Source organism: Mercenaria mercenaria, chromosome 13, assembly GCF_021730395.1.
Source record: "Mercenaria mercenaria strain notata chromosome 13, MADL_Memer_1, whole genome shotgun sequence".
Classification (NCBI taxonomy): Eukaryota; Metazoa; Mollusca; class Bivalvia; order Venerida; family Veneridae; genus Mercenaria; species Mercenaria mercenaria.
This window is the reverse complement of record NC_069373.1, coordinates 17,986,888-18,010,890: the sequence shown is the minus strand read 5'-3', so window position 1 is coordinate 18,010,890 and position 24,003 is coordinate 17,986,888. Positions and strand designations below refer to the sequence as shown.

The window sequence follows — 24,003 nt, the reverse complement described above, 5'->3', positions numbered from 1 at the left end:
TTTTCACACAAATTTGACCTTTGACCATTGATATAAGCTTTACCCTTTGCAGTTTTGGGGTTACATCTGCACTGCTGACATGCACACATTAAAACAAATTAACTTCAGTCACTAATAATGTGAATACATATAAAACAGATTAAAAAAGTAAAGGTAACATTTTTCATATTTTTGTATGAAAATGAACTTTGACCTTCAATTATCAGGGTTGACCTTGACGTTTTGCAATAAGATTTGAATTTCTGACTTTGACTGATATATACACATTACATTAGTAAAACTGAGTGACTTATGATAACAAACTAATTTTTAAGAATAAAAATAAATTTCAAATATGCCAATTTTTGTGATTTGTACATAAATTTCACCTTTGACCTTAATTATCATCTTTTCCCTACATTCCTTTTTGATGAATTCTTTTTTTGCTGTCATTGGTTGACATATATACATTTACTGACAATAAGATAGTTACTGTAATTAAACAGTAAAAAAAGCTGGTAGTCGTTAACTTTACCCTACCCCCTAAATTTCAACAAGTGAGTTTTACCTCCCTTATCACAAACATAAGTAAACAAGATATAGATAGGCACGGCTTTGACACTTAAGAAATGGGTTTTCATGGAGGATATGAAATATTGTTTCCAAAAATGTATAAACTTCTTTTGGCCTCAATTGTTGCAATAAAAGTCCGTGAGCTCTCGGACCACTAGCAAGGCGCGAAATTAATCATCTGTGCTCTCTACTACAAACACAGAGCGATCTGACCAGCGGGACAGAGTGAGAAAAAGCCGATAAAGCCCCTAGAAGGGGCTTTAATAGATCAGTTAATGTTTTTTTTTTTACGACATTGTATTTTGCTTCATGTTTAGATCTGCTTAGATCAAATTTAAAATGCTATGTATCTTATTATCGTAATGTAATTTTAAATTGTTTTCTATATAATAGTTCAATTACCATTTGTATTGAACATTATATAGATGTTGTATATGTAAAGCACTTTTGAACGTATTTTTATATGAAAAGAGTGCTATATAAATATGATATATAATAATGGTAATAATAATAATAATAACGAAGGGAGAGAGAGAGAAATCCCTTTTAGATAAAGCTTGTCCGGTTAAATTAGCTTAGTTCTTTGCGAATAGACAATCTGGTTCTTTAAACGTGTTCGATGTATAGCTACGATACACACAAATCCGTCTTTCCTTGGAGAAACCAGTACAGTCCTCTTACCGGACGTATTCTCTTCACTGTATAAAAAAAAGAAACACTTTCTCCACGACAGTTTTAGAATCCATCAAATGTATGAAAGTCGAGTAACGACTCGAGCTGTATGTTAAATACGAAATTAACTGTATCTTTATATCGAGTTCTGTGTATCTGTATCAGTTTGTTTTGTCAAGTTGTGCGCATACCAAAATAACACACACTTTTAAAATTTTGTTATGATGTTTGAGGTGTGTGCCAGGATGACACAAAGAAACGTATTGCCTAAACCACGCGCACACCAATGCAACATCACGAAACACCCTAAAAGCCACCATAGATAAATCAATGACATCATTTACATCTGACCACATACTGAAATTATCACGTATATCGCAGAATAATTGAAGACGAGTTTCAGATGTTATCATCGGCAAAAGGAAATTGTTTAAGGGGGAATGGTACTTTGTCAAAATTTAAGACTTGCTAATAGTCGTATATACCAAAATAAACTTGAAGATATTTCAAATTTGTATCATCATCTTTTAGAGCGATAAACATGCGTATGACGTTACCGTGACGTCGCAAACATGACCCGTTTTCGCGCTTTGTACGTCCGTTAATGGTAGCACTAAAATGGTATAAAACTCGATACTACAAACGTATTGTTGGCGTCAATGCATTAGATTATATATCAAACGACAGAATAAAGCAATTTCTTAGTGATCATTAACATGAAAAGGTATTTTCTATCCGAATTTTCGAAGGAGGTTCGAAAACAGACATTTGGTTGTTTAAGAAAATTCAGGAAAAAATCGCTTCTGATCCATTTTGCAAAAAAATGGCCCGTGGAATTTTTGCCAATGTTTTGTTATGTAAAAATTCATTATGTTGCTAATGGCTCATTCTCGCATACCAGAGGTCTACCGTGGTTCCCCGGATGAACCTCTGGCACATTTCGCCGATATTTGTGGTTTGGTTACATTACAGGTAAAACGTTTCAGCCAATCAGCGTCGTTTCGCGACAAAATGTAGCGAACCAATCAAAATCGTCCGTGAAAAGCGTGACCGCGTCCTTTCATATCGATGCCGAATTACGAGGAATATTATCATTTCTTCAGGTAAATTTCTTAACATCGAATAACAGAAATAAATCTTTATTAATCGCAATCATGGAATATCGCCTTTATCTATCGTTAGCAACTACCTTGCTTACATATTGTTTGAAATTTCTATTCGGCGTGCCAAATAGTGACGAACATTGATTGGCTGAAACTTCTCCCGGTAGTAATTACGAGTGCGCATGCTCACCAAATAAACGACAGAAATAAGTCAGAGGTTCGTCTCGGGATTTTGACGAACATCTGATGGATGAGAATGCTAATGGCTGTGCCAAAATAGAAAAAAGTTCACCGAAGCGTTTTTCTAGTACAACCGTTTGAATTAGAGCATTGTGACGCAATAAACAACGTCGCTTAAGACATGACGTAAGCACGTGAATATTTACATTATTAGCCTTATTTTTACACCAGTGGCTGCAAAGATGGTGCTCTCCATACATATGTGGAACTATACTTTCTAGCGCCTGTATTAATTCAGCTTCTCCTTTTTCTTCAAGATTTATTGGAACTCACTTTGCACTGGAAAACAAGCTTGCAATGGAAATTATTTTCTATTGTTAATTGTTCTTTAAAAAAAATATTCAGGACAATTAAAATGTAGAGTAAAAATATGTTTGTACATCAGTCCAGAATTGCTTGCCTCTTTATGCAATTGAGCACGAATATCGGGCTCCATAGCTTTTACAGAATTGCTCCATTTTTTTGGCATCTGTGAAGTTGACCATATTTAATTGTTTTCGTGTAAACTTTGATAAGTTTTCACACAGTTATTGTTACTTTCAAACATTACATATGTTGCAACAATATTTGTTACTTATTTATAAACTTGAACCTAATAATAAAACAGTTATTTACTGTTAAGCCATCGGATATGATGTGATATTCAACGGAGGACAATATTGACCTCTTCCAGTGAATACCATAGCATATCCAATGGCTCAAGGGTCAATAATAATATAATTTTCAAAACGAAATTAACATAAATAATTGACAAAAAAATCAATAAAAATATTGCTCTTTTTCACTCTAACTATTAGAAAATTATTAAACTTATATAGCAGTCATAGATAATTATCACTCACACGGGTGTGTTAAATTTACATATATATTATTTTTGTATGTGTATTTATTTTATGTAATAAGTTGCTTTGAAACAAACATAATATTTTGATGGTAAATTTATATTTATAGATAGATTTATTGATAATATTTCTTTAGTACTAATATTTACGAGATTATCGCATTTTTGTTTTCATGCAAAAATATAGCCAAGGGAGACAAACAGATACTGATTAAGTACGGCTGTTATATACATTCTTATTACAGAAACACAACCTAAATTATAGATTTGTACCAGCATCGTGTTGACTTGTCAGGAAATTATCAGTAGCGCGGTACGGTGACCTCGGAAAAGGGCGCATAACATGCGAGATTGTCGGCTTATATGGAAATTCCAAATGAATCCATATTATTGTTTGTTTTGATTGATAGAATCCTGTTTTACGGCCCTTTCAGTATTTCAGTTATGTCAAGCAGGTAGACAAGCTTACTGCCGCTCATTGGCTGTTTTTTTATTAAAAATATAAGCATTCTTAATTTATTAAGACCTATTATACAGCCATTCCATTCAAACTTATTCTTTCTAAAATACGTGTAAAATAAAAGCTCAGTACATAATCCAGGATCGGGAACGGATTTAGCATCTTTTTGAGTGATCGTTCTCTAGTGTATACTGCTAGTTTCTATTCGGACCAACATTGCAAACTTTAATATATTTTTTATTGAATTTTAGGAAAGACAATATTGTGAAACAAGCCGCGACGGCATATGGACGAACATTCATCATTCTATATCGTTATGTCGTCATGTAAACGGAAGGAGCATATCCGTGATGGCATGTTTAAAATTCATAATTTAGTCGTTTCTATTCAGGCTTTTTCCCCGTCCTGTGCAACAAATAACAAATAACAGAAATATTTAAATGAAATGAGCCGCGCCCTGTGAAAACCAACATACGGTGGCTTTGCAGTCTGGTCAGGATCCATGCTGTTCGCTAACGGTTTCCTAAATTGCAATAGGCTTTAAAAGCGAACAACATAGATCCTGACAAGACTGCGCAAGCTGGTCTGGATCAAAGGTAGTCGCAAAGCCACTATGTTGGTTTTTTCATGGCGCGGCTCAAATAACATATGTTAAAACAGGTAGAACGGTATCCATTTATGTAAATGTTTTGACGTGTAATCTTTGCAAACAGTACACGGCGTAATCTTAAAATTCATACGTAACATTCGAATTTTAAAATTCCATTGTACTGCTTGCAAAAGAAAAATAACGTATATATATAAACTGTCAACTTTTAGGACTGCCTACGTGGTCTGATTCACTGAGATATCTCACTGATGGAGGACGGTAAGTTCGAGCCCCGCTACCGAACATGGCTCTTTATGTGAGAACACTTGGTAGTTTGAGTCGGAGGTTAGGGGTTTAGTACTGGTCGTTCCCTGGAACAATGTTTAAGGAAACTACCCGCCATACTGTTGAAACGAGCGTAAAAACTTGATTCAGAAAATTAATCAACCTTTTTAACAGTCTTATTACCGTTTCTATAAATCTGCCTTTAATTGTATCATTAATACAATTTAAACGAAATTCACATTCGGATAGAACTGTGCGGAAATGTTTGTATTTTAATTATCCCATGCTTACCTAATGCAGCTGCAACGTTTATTAAATAGGGGTTCCGTAAAATGCCGTAGCATTTTAGATTTTACATTTTAAAATGTAGTACACTATATAGACGATACATAGTTTCGGAAAATAGGTTTTTTCCAGTCAAGTCTTTGTTTTGAGTTTAACGCCATTTTTTCAACAGTTTTTCAGTCATATAACGGCGGGCTGTTAACCTAACCAGTTTTCCTGGATTCTGTACCAGTACAAACCTGTTCTCCCCAAGTAACTGCCAACTTCCCCACATGAATCAGAGGTGGAGGACTAATGATATCAGACACAGTGTCGTTTATCAAATAGTCACGGAGAACATACGCCCCGTCCGAGGAACGAACTAGCGACCCCGAGATCCGTAGACCAACGCTCTTACCTACTGAGCTAAGCGGGCGGGCTTCAGTAAAGTTTTTTTCCGCATATTTTGCAACCATTGTCAAATACATTACCAAAATATGCATAATCGACGATTCTTCTATTTTGCTTTTCTCCGTTTTATTATCACTCCCGACACTCCCTTTCTTCAAAAACTTAACTTTTTTAGCCTTCTAAACTGTCCGTATTTATCGCGACTTATTTTAGAGAGCAGCTGAGTTTGAAAAAGGTGCATGAAGTGGCTATTGAAATGAACATCAAGAACTTCTAGTAATTTAAAAGATACGCACTTTTCTACGAAAATATTTTGGAATACTGCATGTTATGAAATGTGTAATATTTTTACGATTAGATTGAAATATTTAATTCATGTCTCATAACTGCTTGTTTATAGGTTTCCAGGTAGAATTATGACAAGCCATTTAAAATAAACACATGCAACGTTACATAACGATTACATGTCTTTTAACGACGCTGCAGTAGTCAAGTTCAAACGGTTCTACTACAAAAACGCTTCGGTGAACTTTTTTCTATTTTGGCATAGATATTAACAACATAATGAATTTTTACATATAAAAATTTGGCAAAAATTCCACGGGCCAATTTTTTGCAAAATGGATCAGAATCGATTTTCTTCCTGAATTTTCTTAAACAACCAAATGTCTGTTTTCGAACCTCCTTCGAAAATTCAGATAGAAAATACCTGTTCATGTTAATAATCACTAAGAAATTGCTTTATTCTGTCGTTTGATATATAATCTAATGCATTGACGCCAACAATACGCTTGTAGTATCGAGTTTTATACTATTTTAGTGCTACCATTAACGGACGTAAAAAGCGCGAAAACGGGTCATGTTTGCGACGTCATGGTAACGTCATACGCATGTTTATTGCTCTAAAAGATGATGATATCAATTTGAAATATCTTCAAGTTTATTTTGGTATATAAGACAATCAGCAAATCTTAAATTTTGACAAAGTACCATTCCCCCTTAACGGGCTGAACAGAAAACGACAAGTTTTATATAAAAAAGTATACATCAGTTGACAATTACGCGGCAATGTTTTTGGCATGTTCAGTGCCGTAACTACGTTGAGGCACACCGAGGCAGATTCCTCGGTGTTTTCTTTTTTTAAGCAAGGTGTTTTTTTCTTCGTTTTTTTTCACTTTTGATATATCTATAAAAGTTCTGTTTTCGCTCTAAACAAAACAGATACATTTGATAAAAATATCTTACCTGATTTGTCTATATACTCAGGTATTTTTGTAAATGGTTTATTCACAGCCTCTTCCTAGATGAAAATATTTCTTTGTCGATTTTAGGATTTCTGTGTACTGAAAACACATTTAGATGTAACCCATCAAGAAATGCCCGGGTCATATATACATATTGATGGAAATGATATCTCGACTTGACTTACGAAAGAGACATTGAGTGTTGGTTCTTGTGCGGTTGTAGAGTCAACGGTAACTCCTAAACATAGTCACACATTTCCCTCCAATCATTTCTCATATAAGCATTCAATTTTGTATTTTTGCTTGTGAATCACACAAAGTTTTACTAACAATTTCATAATCTGGCTTTAAAAACGTACCATTTTCTTGTGGAACTTAAGAACTTCTGAGCGCACTACCTGTTCTCCGATTTACCAGTTTAGTATGGTAAACCTGTCAACCTGAGTTGCTCAAATTCATTTTTCTGAAATGACTTTTAAATGCATAGTTTTGCCTCATTGAATTTTCCACATTTCTCTAAGAGGGTCCCGAACCCCATTTCTACTTTTACTCAAATTACACAGACGAGTAGTCGTATGCGTACACTTTAATCTGATTTGTTAAGGTTTTTTTTTGTCAGAGATGGTGTAAATGTCCCATTTATCTTCTATCAATTTAAAATTTCGCGAGAGGACCCTGGACCCCGTCTCTATTTCCTACTCTAGTTATGCAGCCGGGAAATGTGTACATTTCAACCTGATTCTCTCAAATTCTTTATCAGAGATGTCTTAAAATGCACCATTTAGTCTTTTACAATATCAAAATACTCTTGGGGAGGACCCTTGAAATCCCATCTTTACTTGTATACCAATTATGCAGGCGACTGGTGCAAACTTTTTAACCTTTTTTCCTGATATTTTTTTTCGAAGGTTGTTTAAAATGCACAGCTTTGACCCCGAACACAACCTTCTACGTGAACTCCAATTATGTAAGCAAGTAGTGTGACATTTTGCTCAGATTTTTGTCTGAAATCGCTTGAAACTAACACAGTAGTATTGTATAGTGTCAAAACTTTTCAAGACCTCAACTTAGCTCCAATATTTCAGACGAGTTGTGTGAACATTTCTAAAATGTTTTGTCGAGTTTTTTTATCTGAAATAACTAAACATACACCATTTTGTCTTGCAGAATTACAAACAAAATCTCAGGATGGGCCCCTGTAACCCTGCATTAACATATGCTACAACTCCACGTGATTTCTATGGTTGAAGAAAAGAAAATGTTCAAATTAACTGATGACTTGTAAAATCGTAGTTTGTACCTTAAAAACAAAGAAAAATATCAAACAGGGAATGTCACGCACCAAAAACGCAGCCTCCCCAAAACGAAACCAGACGCAGACGCGCGCACCACACACACATACACACACACACGCACACATTCCCAAAGCCAACACATAAGGACAAACGAACAACACACACGCACACAAAGCCAACACATAAGACGAAACGAACAAACAAAGGAACACAGTGGGGCACCGCCTTGGAACGGTCAGTGGCAAAAACACCACTGGGGAGCTTAAACCGGTTTATGGTGCACCTAACCTCACTCTTACCCCCACCATGTTCCAAAGACATGGGACAGTGTAAATATAAGTAATCCCCTCCAGGTGAATCTCTTACACACGTAATGGAAACAAAAAGGCATGGCATGTAAAACACAAAAATGCTCGTGTATAAATATATAAAAAACAAACCTTAAGAACCAAAAACGTATGTACTCAATGCCTTTTCAGAAGACAGAGCAACAAGAGAAACACCCTTAAGGGCCCGACGAAACAGGTCAGAAGACAAATATCAAAACAGTTCAGTCCTGGTAGGATTTAAAAACTGCTCATCATAGAGTCCTCCCCCTCTTCCGTCAGACGCAATCAAAGAGGAAAGCGTAGTGTCCAACTGTAAACGGGTTGAACACTAAACATGCGGTATGTCTCAAAACAGTTGGGTCGTAACCTCTTTTAATAAAACGTTTGATAATCTTTCCAAATGCATTTGGAAAATTACCGTGACCCAAGATCTTACGAAATTTGTAAACCACATCCCCATAAAAAACTGGTTTAGAAATACCTTCTCGCAGAAGTGTCTTTAAATTACTATTGAATTTTAAAACTAAATCAGAATTACGATAATAAAATTTTGCAAAATATTTACGCAATTTGTAATAACGGTAGCCTTGCTGAAGAAGTTTACCTGTAATATATTGATTACGTTCATTGAAATGTTTGACATGACTACACGCTCTGGCAAACCGAATTAATTGAGAAATATATACCCCATAAGATGTAGCCTGAGGTACATCCCCATCCAAATGGGGAAAATTTACAATACTAAAATTAAAATCATCCCTCTTGTCGTAAATTTTGGTATGTATAATATTGTCATAAATAGAGAGATGTAAATCTAAAAATGAAGCGTCAGTATCCGTATTGTTAGTTTTAATTAACGGAAGCTCCCTAGGATAAATAGTACCCACCAATTGACCAAAAAAAAAAAACGGATTATCCATATTAAGAATATCATCTAGATAGCGTGATGTATTATTAAATGCCGTTATAATATCTGCCTACGTATCTGGAGAGAGGCTCAACATAAAGTCTCTTTCATAACAATACAAAAACAAATCTGCGACAAGGGGTGCACAATTTGTTCCCATGGGAATACCAACAACTTGTCTAAAAACTGCATTCCCAAACCTGATGTAAATGTTGTTCAATAAAAAGGAAAGGGCTTTACAAACTTCGTCACAGGTCCACATTGTATAATGTTTAATAATATTGTTAGTAAAAAAAGCTTTATCAAAATTGCAAGCAATAAATGTAGCATTCTCTCTGGCAAAAGTCTTTTGAATTAGGGCAGTTAATTTGTCATTTATTAAGTTATGTGGTAAAGTGGTATACAAAGTAGAAAAATCGTATGTACTGACTGTAGATACCTTGTAATTATTAATTTTCAACTTATCCAGGATTTCACCAGAATTTTTAATCGACCAAAATAAGAGTTTACCAGAGTTTCGTATACTTTATCGCAGTATCTTTCCACGTGGGCTTTCACAGCAGTTAGACATGATGTTAATAGTTTTGAAATATTTGTAGTTGTACAAGAGCTTGAATTAGCGACGAAGCGAGCTTTATATGGCTGTTTATGCAATTTAGGAATCCAATACATGGTCGGTAGTTTAATTTGTTGATCGTCTATACGAACTTTTAAATTAGAGACTTCAGTGATGTGATCAGTAATCAACTTATTTTCAACAGAAGGACTCAATGTATAAGTGTTAGTACTATTTAGTTCGTTTTGTAAAACATTAATATAATGTAGGCGTCAAAGGATGATAATATTGTTGGCCGCCTTGTCTGCTGGAACTAAGACATACTTAGAATGAAATTCTTGGATTTCCTTTTTCAAATGTCTTAAAGTAAACTTGGGTTTTGGTGGAAGTAGGTGTTCATTAGTTTGATAAAATTTTATTCGAGAATCAACAATGTTAAAAATATTTCGTTTCCAAGACGTTAATGCATTGGGATCAGCGTTCTCACGACGACACCATTTAACACAGAAGGTTTCGATGGATTCTGCAATCTGACCACGACAAGCATATAGCCTAAGCCCATATATGAAACACTATAGCGTAGTCACACCCGTATTTGTATAGTTGCTAACAACAAATTCAGTTACAAGGTTTACTACAACTTATATTCTTACTTCATGTTTACTCATATAAAATCAAAACAGAAAAAGGATAACGAATCTTAGAACACAAATTTTTATAGCACATAGACTGTTTCTTGGTGTCTCACAATTAGATCTCGTCCAAAGGACTTACAGTAAAACATCTTTGATTGACATTTAAGTTATAATTTTTATCTACTTTGGTGGCATGGCAGATATTACACATCACGTACTAGCTAGAATATTGACTAGATAGACATCATATATACCACGTCTGAAATAACATATTACTAAAGTTACGAATTATGAATTTAAACGCACGTGATAAAGCATGAAAAATACAAGGATACTGTTAATAAGGAACGTGATGTAGCACACATGTAACATCTGTTGTTTACAACATTGCAAAAAGAATTCGTGACCCGGCAAATTGCCGGTTACATGTTTAACTTTAAGACAAAATTGAAATGCAATATACATGTAATACATGTACATTGAATGGACATTAAAAGTAAATAAAATCAATTACAAAACAATAATTCATACACACATTATAATACAAATATGTAACTATGTTACAACTCTTTTTTCGAAAGAATTCTGCCTCCGTGTTTTTTCAGGGCTGGTCACGGCACTGATGTTTTGATCATGTCTATTTTACAAAAGATAAGGGTAAAGGTCTTGCTTATTATCGTGTCACCCCTTTTAAAAGGGCTAGCCAATTTGGTTTATGAGACACATTTATTGTGCGTACCAATTGCCTCCCAAGTCCTAGCACTTTGCGAAGGGCTAGGCGGATAGAAGTCGGTAACCGTTCATCCTACTTGCTCGTGGCTCAGGAACCGGCCTTTTCGGAACCAGTCCCATGACAAAACATCCCCCTTCGACCTTCTGATCCCGAGGAGAACGCCTTAACTACTGTGCCACGGTCACCGGTAAGTGTCGATATAAAGAACATGAAAATGTGAATAAATACAAGGGCTAATTCCCCCTTCCCCCTTACCCGCTCCCTCCCACCCCTTATCACCCGAAGACTCGTTTTGTAGATTCCCAGTGACAATCGTTTTCATATTAAGCTCAATATATGCATGTATGAAGACAAGGTTTTGACATGTTCATTTATAACAAAACATTTTATACCTTGCGTTGCAAGTACTAAAAGGTTATTTTTGTTTATGACATCTTCTGACCTTGATCTAAAGGTTTAAACTTGTTCTTGACCCTGAGAACAAATTGTTGGATACTTCTGAAGGCAAGAACACTGAAATAACGGTGCTGAAGGCAAGAATCGGATATGTGTCGGACATTGACAGCCAAAGACAGTGTATAGAGACGGACAGTCAGACAGATTGAAATATTGAAAACAGCTCGTAGAACACGAAATGCCCCCCCCCCCCCCTTCACCCCTTGATGCATTCAGTCACTGTACAAAGAACAGAACCTATTGCGTCATTGTGCACTGAACGTTTGACGTACTGACATCAAATCAAAATAAAGGGTCATTTAGCAGTCATAAATGACCTCTAGAATCAAATCTGATTTTAGACCAAAGCATTCTCTTTTATTTGACAAAATATTTTAACTGTTCTTGGTCAATGTTTTACCTTTGATCTACTAATCTCAAAATCAACAGGGGTCATCTTCTGGTCATGATCAACCACCCTATCAAGTTTCGTTAATTTCGTGATTCTAATCCTAAGCGTTCTCAAGTATCATTCGGAAACGCTTAAACTGTTCCGGATCGCTGTGAACTTGACATTTGACCTACTGGTCTCAAAATAAATAGGAGTCATCTATTGGTCATGATCATCCACCCGATAAAGTTTCGTGATTCTAGGCCTAAGGGTTCTCAAATCATCGTCCAGAAACTGTTCGACTGTTCTGGATCCCTGTGATCTTGACCTACTGATCTCAAAATCGACAGAGATCATCTGCTGGTCGTGCCAAATCTCCTTATCAACTTTCAAAATCCTATGCCAAAACATCCTTGAGATGTCATCTGGAAACGGTATACCTGTTCTACGTCAATTTGACCTTGACCTTTGACCTACTGACCTCAGTATCAGTAGTGGTCATCTGCTGGTCATGATCAACCTTTCTTCTAAGTTTCGTGGTTCAAAGTCTAAGCGTTTCCAAGTTATTGTCCAGAAACTGTTTAAATGTTCCGGGTCACTGTGACTTTAACCATTGACAGAGTGACCTAAAAATCGATAGAGAACATTTGCTGGTCATGACCAACCTTCTTATCGACTTTCATAATCCTATGCACAAGAATTTTTGAGTTTTCATCTGGAAACTGTAGACCTGTTCTTCGTCAATGTGACCTTGCCCTTTGACCTACTGACCTCAAAATCTATAAATGACGTCTGCTAGTCATGATCGACCTTTCTTTTAAGTTTCGTGATTCTAGAACCAAGCGTTTCTAAATTATCATCAAGAAAACTGTTTAATTATTCCCGGTCACTGTGACCTTGACCTTTGATCTACTGACCTCAAAATCAATAAAAAATAAATTTGCTGGTTATGACCAACTTCAGTATTAAATTTCATGATCCTAGGTTTAAGCGTTCTTGAGTTATCATCCGGAAACCGATTGTTCAATATATTATAAAACCGACAGACAGACGGACCGACTTCTAAAAAACAATATACTCCTCCTTCTTAGAAAGGGGGCATAAAAATAGGGCTTCACAACTAATTAACATGTCATTTACTACTTACAACATCGTTTTCTGAAAGATAGCTAAACAAAACTATTAAAAAATCAAACTTTAAATGTACCATTATAAGTGTTGTCCAATTTTACTATAATTTTACAAATTCAAGAGCCGTAACTCTCATATATGCATATCAGTTTCAACCTTTAGCCCCAAGACTGATTAATAATTTCCTCTGACATACATTTCGCATAAGATGTTGGGAATTTGTATTTCATAAAAAAAGTATATGGTGGGTATTGTATATCAATACCTTTTATAAATGATTTCAAGGGGCATAACCCTTATTATTTACCATAAAAGGCTTGGTAGAGGTAGGTTCTACATCTAAAGTGTTCCGTTATAGATAGTAGTATTGTATTAGATAAAGATCAAAACTCTTCTAAAAAGTGCACAATTCGGCAATATTTTCAGTCTTATAGCCTACACTAATAAGATATTTAATTCATAAATTGAATACAAATGAAAATAATCGCGAATTACTTCCTTACTTTTGCATCAAATGATCATTGTGATTACATAGCGTGTCAAAATAAATGCGCGCCGCTAATAGATAAACAAAAGAACATGTTGACAGCGTTTTTGGATTTTCAGATTTAATCTAGCAAATATTTTGCTGTTCGGTTTTCGGAAGTCAATTTTAGTGTTAAAATATAAACGGTGCTTCAAAAATTGTCCGGTTTTCAGAATTCGGGAGTTCCGGTTTTCAGAAGTTAAAAATATATAGAAATAAACAGAAAAAAACGGGACCTCGAGTTTCATGCGGTTTTCAAAGGTTTACGGTTTTCAGAAGGTCCGGTTTTCGAAAGTTACACTGTAGTACCCTTTCACCGACATAATGCCGTTGCCTCATGACGTCATCGTCAGAACGTGCTGACGTTCCGGTTACCCGGGGCCATTATGATTATAGGCCTAACTAAACTAAAGGAACCAGCGTGGGAGCCATCTGGTCTAGTCGCGTAATGGCTGCCAGGTATTTGAACACTTGGTTTTCACTTGGCCTGGCAACAGAGGTCTAAATTGAAGCTAGTTTCTGCTTAAATTTCATTGTGGATATATTTTTGACATTTTGGTAGGAAAAATGGGAGAGCTGGTTGTATTTGGTGAATTGAAGCTCAATTTTAGTATGAGTAGTACTTCCAGGTCACAGCAGTGTGATTTTGATGTCAGTTTACAGTAAGCAAAATGTGACCAGAGAAATCTCTATTAGAAGATACATGACCCCTACTTATCTCTTCATTTTATATCAGTTTTATCATAACTCTTTAAAATGAGGTAAGGATTTGTTCTCTGAAATGGGTCTAGCTATGTTTGGTAGCTCTTTATAAAAGGTCAGTTTTATATAGAATATACAGGGAAAACTAAGGCTTTCTGTTACTATTTATAGTAAGGTATATAATAAATATTGATATTAAACAATATCCTTGTAAATTACTATGTTCGTTGATCCTTTTAGAAGTCAGTCTGTCTACGTGAACACAGGATTACTATGGTTGGTTTAAAATATTCTTCTTGGTTCCATCAAAACAATCAATACGTTGTTCACTGAAGAGTTTGTCGAGCAAATAATTTTAGAAAGTAGATTATACAGACAAATATCATTTATTTGATATATTGTGTTTTCATCAGTTTAATATAAACTGTAATTGACTACAATTGCAATTGGTCCCAAAAATTTAGATTAATAGCCATAATCATGTGTTTTAACTGGTCTTTTTGTCAGTATTTACAAGGAGACATTATCTTTTTGGCCTACTCCAGCACCCCGAGAAAATTTGTTTTACTTCCCTGTCGTTTCTACTTGCCTCGGTGTAGCTTAACAGTGCATACGAACGTTTCAAATATTTTAAGTTACTTTCTCTCGTCAATTTTTTCAGTGTTATTTTGAAATGAATATTCAGGTTTCAAATAACTATTAAATATTTCATTTGTCATGCCTTACATAAATGTTTGGTCCACCAAATAACGTGATACGGTTTTTCGATAATTCCAGTTTTATTTTGTAAGACCCAGATAGGAGTTATATCCATTATCTATGTCTCAAGATGTCGTAGCGTGCTCTTTTTAAATTCTGAAGATATTGTTGATTATGTTTGTTTGGCCACACGTATAATTTTCCGTATCAAATTCTGACCCATTAAAATTTCGAAAAATTAGTTTTTTTTCTCAAATTAATCAAGGTGTTGCAGGGTAATGCTGCTTTGCTCCATAACCTCAGATCTCCTCTCTAAATTTAATTTTGTTTAGTTCTGCCCATTGTTTTCTCGTTAAGGGCAACACCATTATTTTAACTGGGGACGCTACACCGTTTTTCATGGAACTGCGCTCCGTGTATCATTAAAGATACCATGTGCATCGCCGTATGAAAACATCTGCAGGTGTCTCTAAATTATATTCCAGTTTATAGGCAAGATTAGGCAAGCCGCTTGACAAAAAATCCACTCTCTACGTCCGTTTTGTAGGATTTAGGAGAAAAGCATCTCAGCGTCCCACACAATAGAAGTCATATTCATTACACCATTAAAAAGGAAAGAGTAGCAACTAACTGTAGAGGTGTTAGTCAGCAAATATGCACTGTAGTTTACGATTTTTCATTGTATCCACTTTTAAATATTTTTTTCTGACAGAGTTTAAAGATCTTTTTATGGTGGCATATTTCTGCCAACCACATATCCACTTATTTATCTCGAAATGTTTCGTAGAAATGTCACGTATTCAGTTGTTATCTGGCAAGTGACAAAACTGCGTGTTATCCACAGGACAGAAATGCCTGTTAGTGCCCACTACTGCCATCCATATATTCATTTACGTTAACTACTAGGTATCTAGTCAGTTATGGTTAAAGATAAACACTGTGCGGTTCTCATCTACTGATGTTATAAAATGAAACAAACGTGCGCTAAAGCTATTGTAGCCTAAAACGTGTAAAAATAAATATACTGTCCATTAAATTCAGTGCGGAATGCCAGAATGAACTAAAATGACTTCTTACACTTATATAAAAATTAATCAACCCCATAATAGGCCCACTTCACAAGCTATAGACGTCTTTTCCTGACGTATTCAATCGGCAGTATTGCTGCTAATCGTTTTGTAAAATACTGAACAAAGTGATATATTAGGAAGTCTTACTATAAATCAGAATATTAACAAATACTTTTTTGCAAAACATTCAGCTTCTGAAATTTCTTTCAAAATTAATGCACTTTCACTGCTTATAAATACACACTGATTTAGTCTTTAATGAATAATTATGGTCTTCTTTTATTATTTGTGATGAATACTTACACCCGATGGTTTTTTCTACAAATATGAAGGACAAAATATACGTTTTTCTAAATCATTCAGCTTTTTTTATTTCCTTTAAATGCTTTTGAACACTGTCTGCCGTACTGATTTAGTCCTCACCAGATAGCTTTAGTTTTAATGAGATTAATTGTGAAAGGAAGCACCACAAACATGCACCACAAATGTACCTCGCAGTCAGTATAGACCAGTAAGATTACAATATATGGAGTGGAGATGCAAAAATATCACCCTATCTGTTACACCCTTAAGTCCGCTATGTATAAAAGCAGGCATCACAAAATTGCTGGACAGACTGCCTTACAACTTTTGTCCGACCCACAAAAAAAATCGAAAAATGGGTAACTCAGTCTAACGAATCTTGCCAAGAAACTGCTCAGAGCTGAGCAGTAACACCTCAGCATGAATACAGTTATAATTACTCTACAGGCCCTTTGATCTAATATCCCATGACCAGCTAGCTGGCGGTCAGCAGTCTCAGTGATACAGTGGTACTGATAAGAATAACAGGCACGCTCTAGAGCTAAACAGTGATAAAGTAGGCCTATGGGCATAATTTATACATCAGTATAGCAACAAATGAAACACACATTTTATCTCATGGTTCTTTATTTTTGAAGATTTCTTTTGTGCTGGATACATAATAAATGATTTTGGAATTTGAAACTTAAAATCTATATTATCGTTTTAAATTTTATTTTAATTCCATTTTTAGCCAATGTTAATTATAGGGAAAAAAACAACATTGCTAACAATCAGAAACCCTAAATAATTTTTGGTTTACATAGTATAGTCTCTGTAAAAAAAAATATATATATATTGATATCAAATACATTTGAATAGGCCTAATAATAGGAAGTGTGTACATGTCTTGTAATGTCTTATAATGTCACAAGGAAAATCTTATGTTAGAGTAAAGAAAAAAGAAAATGAATTGGGTCTTCTAGAGTCTTCTGGTCAAAATTAAATCTGTCACACTTATCTCAAACATTTTTATGCTTCTACATTTATAAAAGCGGGTTTTTATGTGCTTAAGAACAAAAAAGAAGAAATAAGTAAAAATAATATAAAAAAATAATTAAGTCAACCAGAAACACATTTATTTCTTTATCAATAGTTTGAAACTTCAAAATCTGTGATCACAATTTCATAAAATATTTAGTTGAATACTTGTTAGCTTTGAAAATGATTTGAAACAGAAGGTTAATTTGAAGGATTCAAAAAAGCATGTATTTTTTTATACAGCAGTATGCAAAACTACCCAAACAAGCTTATGTACACAATGTAAATGTAAATCAATAAGCATGGCATCAAACATGTATACAAATTTGTATGATATAAACATGCAATATCTTAGTTATATACACAACCTTGTAGGCCATTTCTACAAGGCGGGGGCGGAGGCGTGGGCGGAGGTGGTTTTCCTAATATCATAATATCATGGGCTTTTTGGAGGACACAAATATGAGTCTGGAAGTATGGGTACAAAACTAAAATACGATTTAGTATACCACTGTTTTTAAAGCTGCGTGCTTTCAGAAGTTGGAGAAAGAATAAATATCATCAAAATGTCTTAAATTGTTTTATTTATGAAGGATTAATCAGTGTAAACTGTTTCTTGTAAAATTTCATTAAAAGTATTGTAGTTTCAAGGTGTTACCCTGCAAAGTATACATTTGTTAGCTATTTTTCTAGAAATGCTACCTAGATTTTTCACTTATTTTGTTGATTAAAGCTTTTTGTTTTTCATTCTTGTTTTAAAAATGTTGACTTTAAGTAAATGAATATTTTGACAAAGATCTGAGGATGAGCAGCTTTGAAGGCACAGATAAGATTTATAAGCAATTTAGGTTTAGATGCTGAGCATACATGTACATCTCATCAACACTAAAATTTGGGTTGGGTTTGGATGAGGGAGGGCAAACTACACTACCCCAACCCTGGTCGAATGCTCCCGTCTCGTATGTTCAATAACTGGTATATTTACATTTACAATATCCTTGATATGCATCTGTACATTTAATGTAATGTTTGTGTTACAGACACTTCCGTAATCAATTTTCCTGGTATTTAATAGACTTAGGCGTTGATGTCAAGGGTCGCTTTCTTCTCAGACCTTTTTGTGGGGTGCACTCATGCTGTCTTTTTTTATGCTTTTTAGCCATGTTTGGAAGTTCGCTGATGTTGTCAAAATGTGCTTCTGGACCAAAGTCATAAAGAACATCACCATTTTCATTCTTCTTTAAACAAGATGTTTCTAGGAAGTTCGGCATTTGACTCTCGTGATTTCCAGCTGTGTCCATATATGCAATACACAACTGTGTCAGTTCACACAAATTTTCAATTGCTGACTTTGGTGGTAGCCATTTTCTTGGATCTGCAGTCTTTTGATCATCTTGTTTGTTGATGGTAACACATCTTACTTCATCATATGATAGGTCTTTTGCAGCATATTTTCTTGGACAAAACAGATCTTTCACAAATTCTGTATAGCATTCCTGGTCTAACATGGGTTTAAAGTCAATGATCCTGATCAGGAACTGTCTGTAATGTTGATTATTTAGCATCTTGGACAATATTGTTTTGTGCGAAATCTGATAAAATTTAGGTATAAAGTCATTGCCACCGATACAAATCATGATAGGTATTTTAAGTCCTATTTCGGAATCACTGTAGGCACTTTCAAATAGTTCTAACATAGACGTGATATTATATATGTCGTACTTTGATGATGGTTTTTGAAGTACAACATACACTTGGTATTTGAATTGTCCATTTTCAAATCGAGGCACAAACTTGCAGACAGTATACATGTGTAGATACACAGCATCTATATCTCCAGATGTCACCAGACATACCACTGATTTGCCTTCTTCGATGCTTTCACTATAGTACTGTAGCCAGTCAGTCACTGCCATCTCAGCTTCTCCTTTCCTTTGCTGAATGTTACTCATTAGTGAAATTTGTTTCTCCGTTTCTGTAAAATGACACTGAATTGGAGTTGAATACATTGCCTCTTTGTTGATATATAACTCACTGTCAACAACAAGTGTGATGGGTTTGTCAATGTTGACTTTGGTGATATTCTCCGCCAGAAAGGTACTGATTGCTTTTTTTCCTATTTCAGTTTTAGTGATTGCTTCCTTGTTGAGCACAATGTCACTTATGAGATGCTGTCCAGATTTCAGATGACTAACATCAGTCTTTTTATCAGTTCTCCTTTGTTGATGGGTACCCGCCTTGAAATCATCTGGAGTAAACATGTATTTTTCTTCGCATATCACAATCGTTGAACATGAATCACTCTTTCTTATTAAGCCCTTTAATGTGCTTTCCACCTTTAGCAAGTACTCCTTTCCAGTTTTTAAGTTTCCCAGTTTAAATTTTTGTCCAGCATATTCAATTGTACACAGCTGCATTGAAGAAAGTGTATTTTGTGGAATATTTGACTGATTAAGCATAATATACTGATCTGTTGTTTTTTTTATTTCCTGAACACTTGTCTTTTGAATACATGACTGTACTAAATCATTTAAAGCATTTCTGATGCTCAGTGCCTTCATGACCTTTGGTTTACTGCAGTCAGGCTTGACTAGAGATTGACAACAGTTGTTTTCGGACGAAAGACAATCAATTTGTTGTGTCTTTTTGGCAACAAGTCTTTGTCTTTGCTCTTCTTTCACATCTTGACTGGATTTGAGCTGCGTTATCTTAGACTTCAATGTCCGTTTAATTGTTATTCCTTTACTTCTCTTTGCTCTTGAAATCAAATCAGCATTGCCCTTAACAGTATCTGTTTTTGGAACATCTGATTCGGTAAGACCAAATAGATGCTGTTGGTAAACAAACCGATACAGCAGGTATTTTCCAACATCTTGACTACATTTGTCCAAAATTGTTGAGGGAAGAACAGTTGCAGTTTTGGCATACACGTTCATTGGAACACAGTCATCGGAAGTACGCAGGGCATTTCTTCTTAATATCAATGTAGCAGTAGGGACAATGTGTGCTATGTCAACGTCTGTCAGTTCAAAACCCATTGTATCTGCATCTTTTACTGATGTTTCTTTTTCATCCTTTTCTGTGCTTAATGAATCGATCAGTGACATCCTGCAGGTAATACTTGATACATTTGACCCAGAACGAAATCCTTTTAATACATCTAGATGATCCATTTCCCTCTTTGTGTCACATGCAAAATTTTTTTTGCTACTTTTGAAAGGTGTGGTGTACAAAGTTTGTTTCATACATTGATGGAAGAAGCCTGCTTGATGATGGTGGTATAGAAGTTGAACACAGTATGGCGCATAAGAACTTGCATTGTTGACAAATGAAAATGGCAAAGATGACTTCACAGCTGCTAATAATAACGCATAGCCACCAGGACCTCCAAGTCGCTCGGACAAAGCAACAGCAACAACTTCATCACAATGGTTCATCATGTCTCTATGCAATGCAAATGTTGCATTTTGATTTGAACCATAACTGAGAAAATCTTCAAACTGTGTAGACCATTTCTCAGCAACTTGTTTCGAATCATTCGTTTCCACATCAACTATAAACTCTTCTACTTGTTCTATAGCTAAATACTGAGTAAATGCTATTAAAAATGCCAAATGCAGTGCCAAAGCCAATCGTTTGATATACCTAGTTGCCACGTCTATATGTTGTATCGAGATTAGTTTTGTCAAATCATCTTGATTGTCATCTTTCATATATTTGATCAACTGTAAGATACCTGCATCCTTATATGAACTCAACAATATGGTGATTTTCGATTTTCTAAGATGTAGGAGTGGAAATTCGGGTAAAAACACTTCATACTTTGAATTGAGTTGTATCAATTTCAAGAGACACTGCCCTATTTTCTGATCAGGCCCACATAAAATTCGATTTGCCCGTTTCTCTTTATCAACACCGTAACCTAACTTCGTGTAAATATCATCTAACACTTCTCTTATTTTTGCAATATCGTCATCTCTTCCAATTTCGGGCGGGGGATGTCTACACAATAACTTTGGCACAATAAATTTAAAAAATCCAAAGTCTCCAAGTAGCTTCTGAACTGCAATCTCACTGTCATTTTCAGTTTCGGTTTCATCAAGGAAAGACATCTGCTCCATGGATTTTTCCAAACAAGAAATCGAGAATTCCTCTGCATTCTCTTCCAAAACATCTTTGTAGTATTCCAGGTCATCATCAATGTTTTCAGTAAGAGACTGAATTGCTTCAGCTAAGTCGAAGTCATCGTGTAAATCATCTGTTGAAGTACACTGAAAATATATACAGAAACAAATAATGCATACCGATATGATACACACAAATGTAATGAATAGTTTAACACATCTCGCAACATTTCTTATATAAACATCATAGAAAACCACAGATATATTACAGTCTAACCTTCATTAACAGTCACCTGTATATAACGTTACCCTGCATGCATCGGTTTCCTTTATTTAAGATTTAACATCCGTGATACATTATTTTAGCTACTTTAATGTTATAAAATTCATGTTTCTTTACTTTAAATATGGGCCGTTGTTTGAATGCGAGTACTCATATTACGCACTCATGCTTCCATAGTTGGAATTATATTATCCATTGATAGCATAGAAATATATTGATTAGTTTTTAAGTAGAAGATGAAGACCTTATGTGAAAAAGTCATCACAGTCTTGCAGCCCGCAACATTTTCATTTTGTCGTGTTGAGTGACCTGTGACATTTTTAACTTATCTCTATTTGATTATTATAGTCTGTAAGTCATTCTGTCAGTAATTCAGTATATAGTCAACTCACTGTATCGGAACTTTCTTCCGTTTCTTCTGCCAACAAGACGTCAAAATTTTGTTCAAATACATCCGACTGCTCCGTCCCAACATGCTCCAGGGCATCATCTACAATAAACAAATAACTGTATATTTTAATGTACTTTATAAGGCCTAGATATACTTTGGATTAACAATTACAAGTAGCCTTTATTTTACCAAGAAAGATCATTCTCACGAATGAAAATGGTTTTTATTTAGTCAAATCATACTCCTAACATCACTTGATATCACCGTGACCCCTACTTTTGAATAATAAAATACCAAATATAATGCATTTCATCAGTTTTCGACAGCTTTTTTTTGCCGCACAATTTTGCTAGATTGAGATAAGCTGCTAATTTCTTAGGTACAGTATAATTTTGCTCAAGATTAATTGCCAAACTAGAAATCTCTTAGAAAACTGTAAACTTCACGAATATGGGGCACCATTTTACTTTTTATATATCACCTATTCCATAACGTGATATCACCTATTCCAACAGTACAAGTAATATCACTTATTCGAACAGGTGATATCACAATACAGTATTAAACATTTTAAAAAATGGCGCCCCATATAATACTGTTTTTTATATATATCACCTGTCAAATGTTTCCAAAGTCGTGTACAACCCCATGTCATCAGCTTTTGAAACTGTGAAAGTGCCGTCTCCTCTCTTTCAGTGGGTTGAAGTAGAACTCGTTCAACATCTTCCTTTCTAAGTGTAATTGACTTCTTGCATAAACAGTCAATTACTCCTTCGCAATCCGGCTGATGCCATTCTCTCGTTATTTCAGAATCTAGGGGTAATCCTTGTAATGTTATAGGTAATGTGCATATTTGTTTAGATCTGTGTTCACCTGGGTTAGGGTCACCGGTGTACTGCAATTTCACCAGGTTATCAAGCATGAGAATAACATGACAGTCCTGCAAACTAAGCAACCTCTGGCATTCCCCAGCTTCAGATGTGTAAGATACATTCTGTTTCCTCAGATATGTGTTGTAATAAAATTTTTCTGCATTGGCATTTTTTTCAATTTATTTTCTGCTGTTTTTAATGTAACAGTAGCTCCACTAGCTGATGTTACATCGAACACGGAGTTTAAGCTTTTATATTCTATGAGTAAGTCTTTTGAAGCTTTTTCTTGAAATATTCCCAAGAATAAAACATTGTGTAGCTTAAACAGCAAATCAAGTGTAGTATATAGTTTTTTCAATTTTTCTGAGTAATATTGCGTTGCATCACTACTTCTTTTTGATCCACGTTTGTTGAGAAATGACTCTAAAATAATTTGTAATTCAGCAGGGGTTTCAAACAACCATTCCTCTTCCACATTGAAATTTTGCAGAGAAAGGGGCCTAATATTTGTCGACTGTGTACACGTTCCACAGTCTATATAATCAAATTGTTCATTTGCTACAAATTCAACATCAATATTTTTTTCCGTTTCCCATGAATACAAAAAGTTTTTAAAGTTGTGTAGTAAAATGTCATCTCTCAACTGAAACCTGGCAAAACAACCCTCTTCTTCAATAAAATACGACTGAAGATTATGTTCCAGAACAAAATAAATACATTTTATATCACAATCATGCCTTCTTCTGATAAAATATACCGCTCTTTCACAAAATGTATTATATATTTCAAAATTTTGAGTTTTTTCTAAACTTACTGCGATATGTATAAAGTTATTTTGTTGCGACTTTGGGTCATCAAAGCACACAACTGACACATCAGTCTCACCTGTGTACTGCTCATATATATTTTTCAACTGAATTTCAATTACAAATGGTTTATG

General features: G+C 34.9%; 1 protein-coding gene across 1 annotated transcript; it reads right to left on the bottom strand.

The window, feature by feature from the left end:
- Positions 1 to 16,781: 16,781 nt before the first annotated feature.
- LOC123541205 (uncharacterized) lies at positions 16,782 to 23,117 on the bottom strand. The gene is made up of 3 exons (XM_045326616.2): positions 22,807 to 23,117; positions 22,193 to 22,290; positions 16,782 to 21,664 (listed from the first exon to the last, which is right to left on the bottom strand). The coding sequence occupies exons 1-3, from the start codon at positions 23,111 to 23,113 to the stop codon at positions 18,446 to 18,448; spliced, it is 3,624 nt and encodes a 1,207-aa protein (XP_045182551.2). The 5' UTR covers positions 23,114 to 23,117; the 3' UTR covers positions 16,782 to 18,445.
- Positions 23,118 to 24,003: the final 886 nt, after the last annotated feature.

Excerpts from the sequence above, each read along its gene's own strand:
- LOC123541205 (XM_045326616.2), bottom strand. The coding sequence starts at position 23,113 with ATGCTTGATAACCTGGTGAAATTGCAGTACACCGGTGACCCTAACCCA. Across the intron at positions 22,291-22,806 it reads ACTTTGGAAACATTTGACAG|ATGATGCCCTGGAGCATGTT; the intron begins GTGATATATATA and ends TGTTTATTGTAG. Across the intron at positions 21,665-22,192 it reads CGGAAGAAAGTTCCGATACA|TGTACTTCAACAGATGATTT; the intron begins GTGAGTTGACTA and ends ATATATTTTCAG.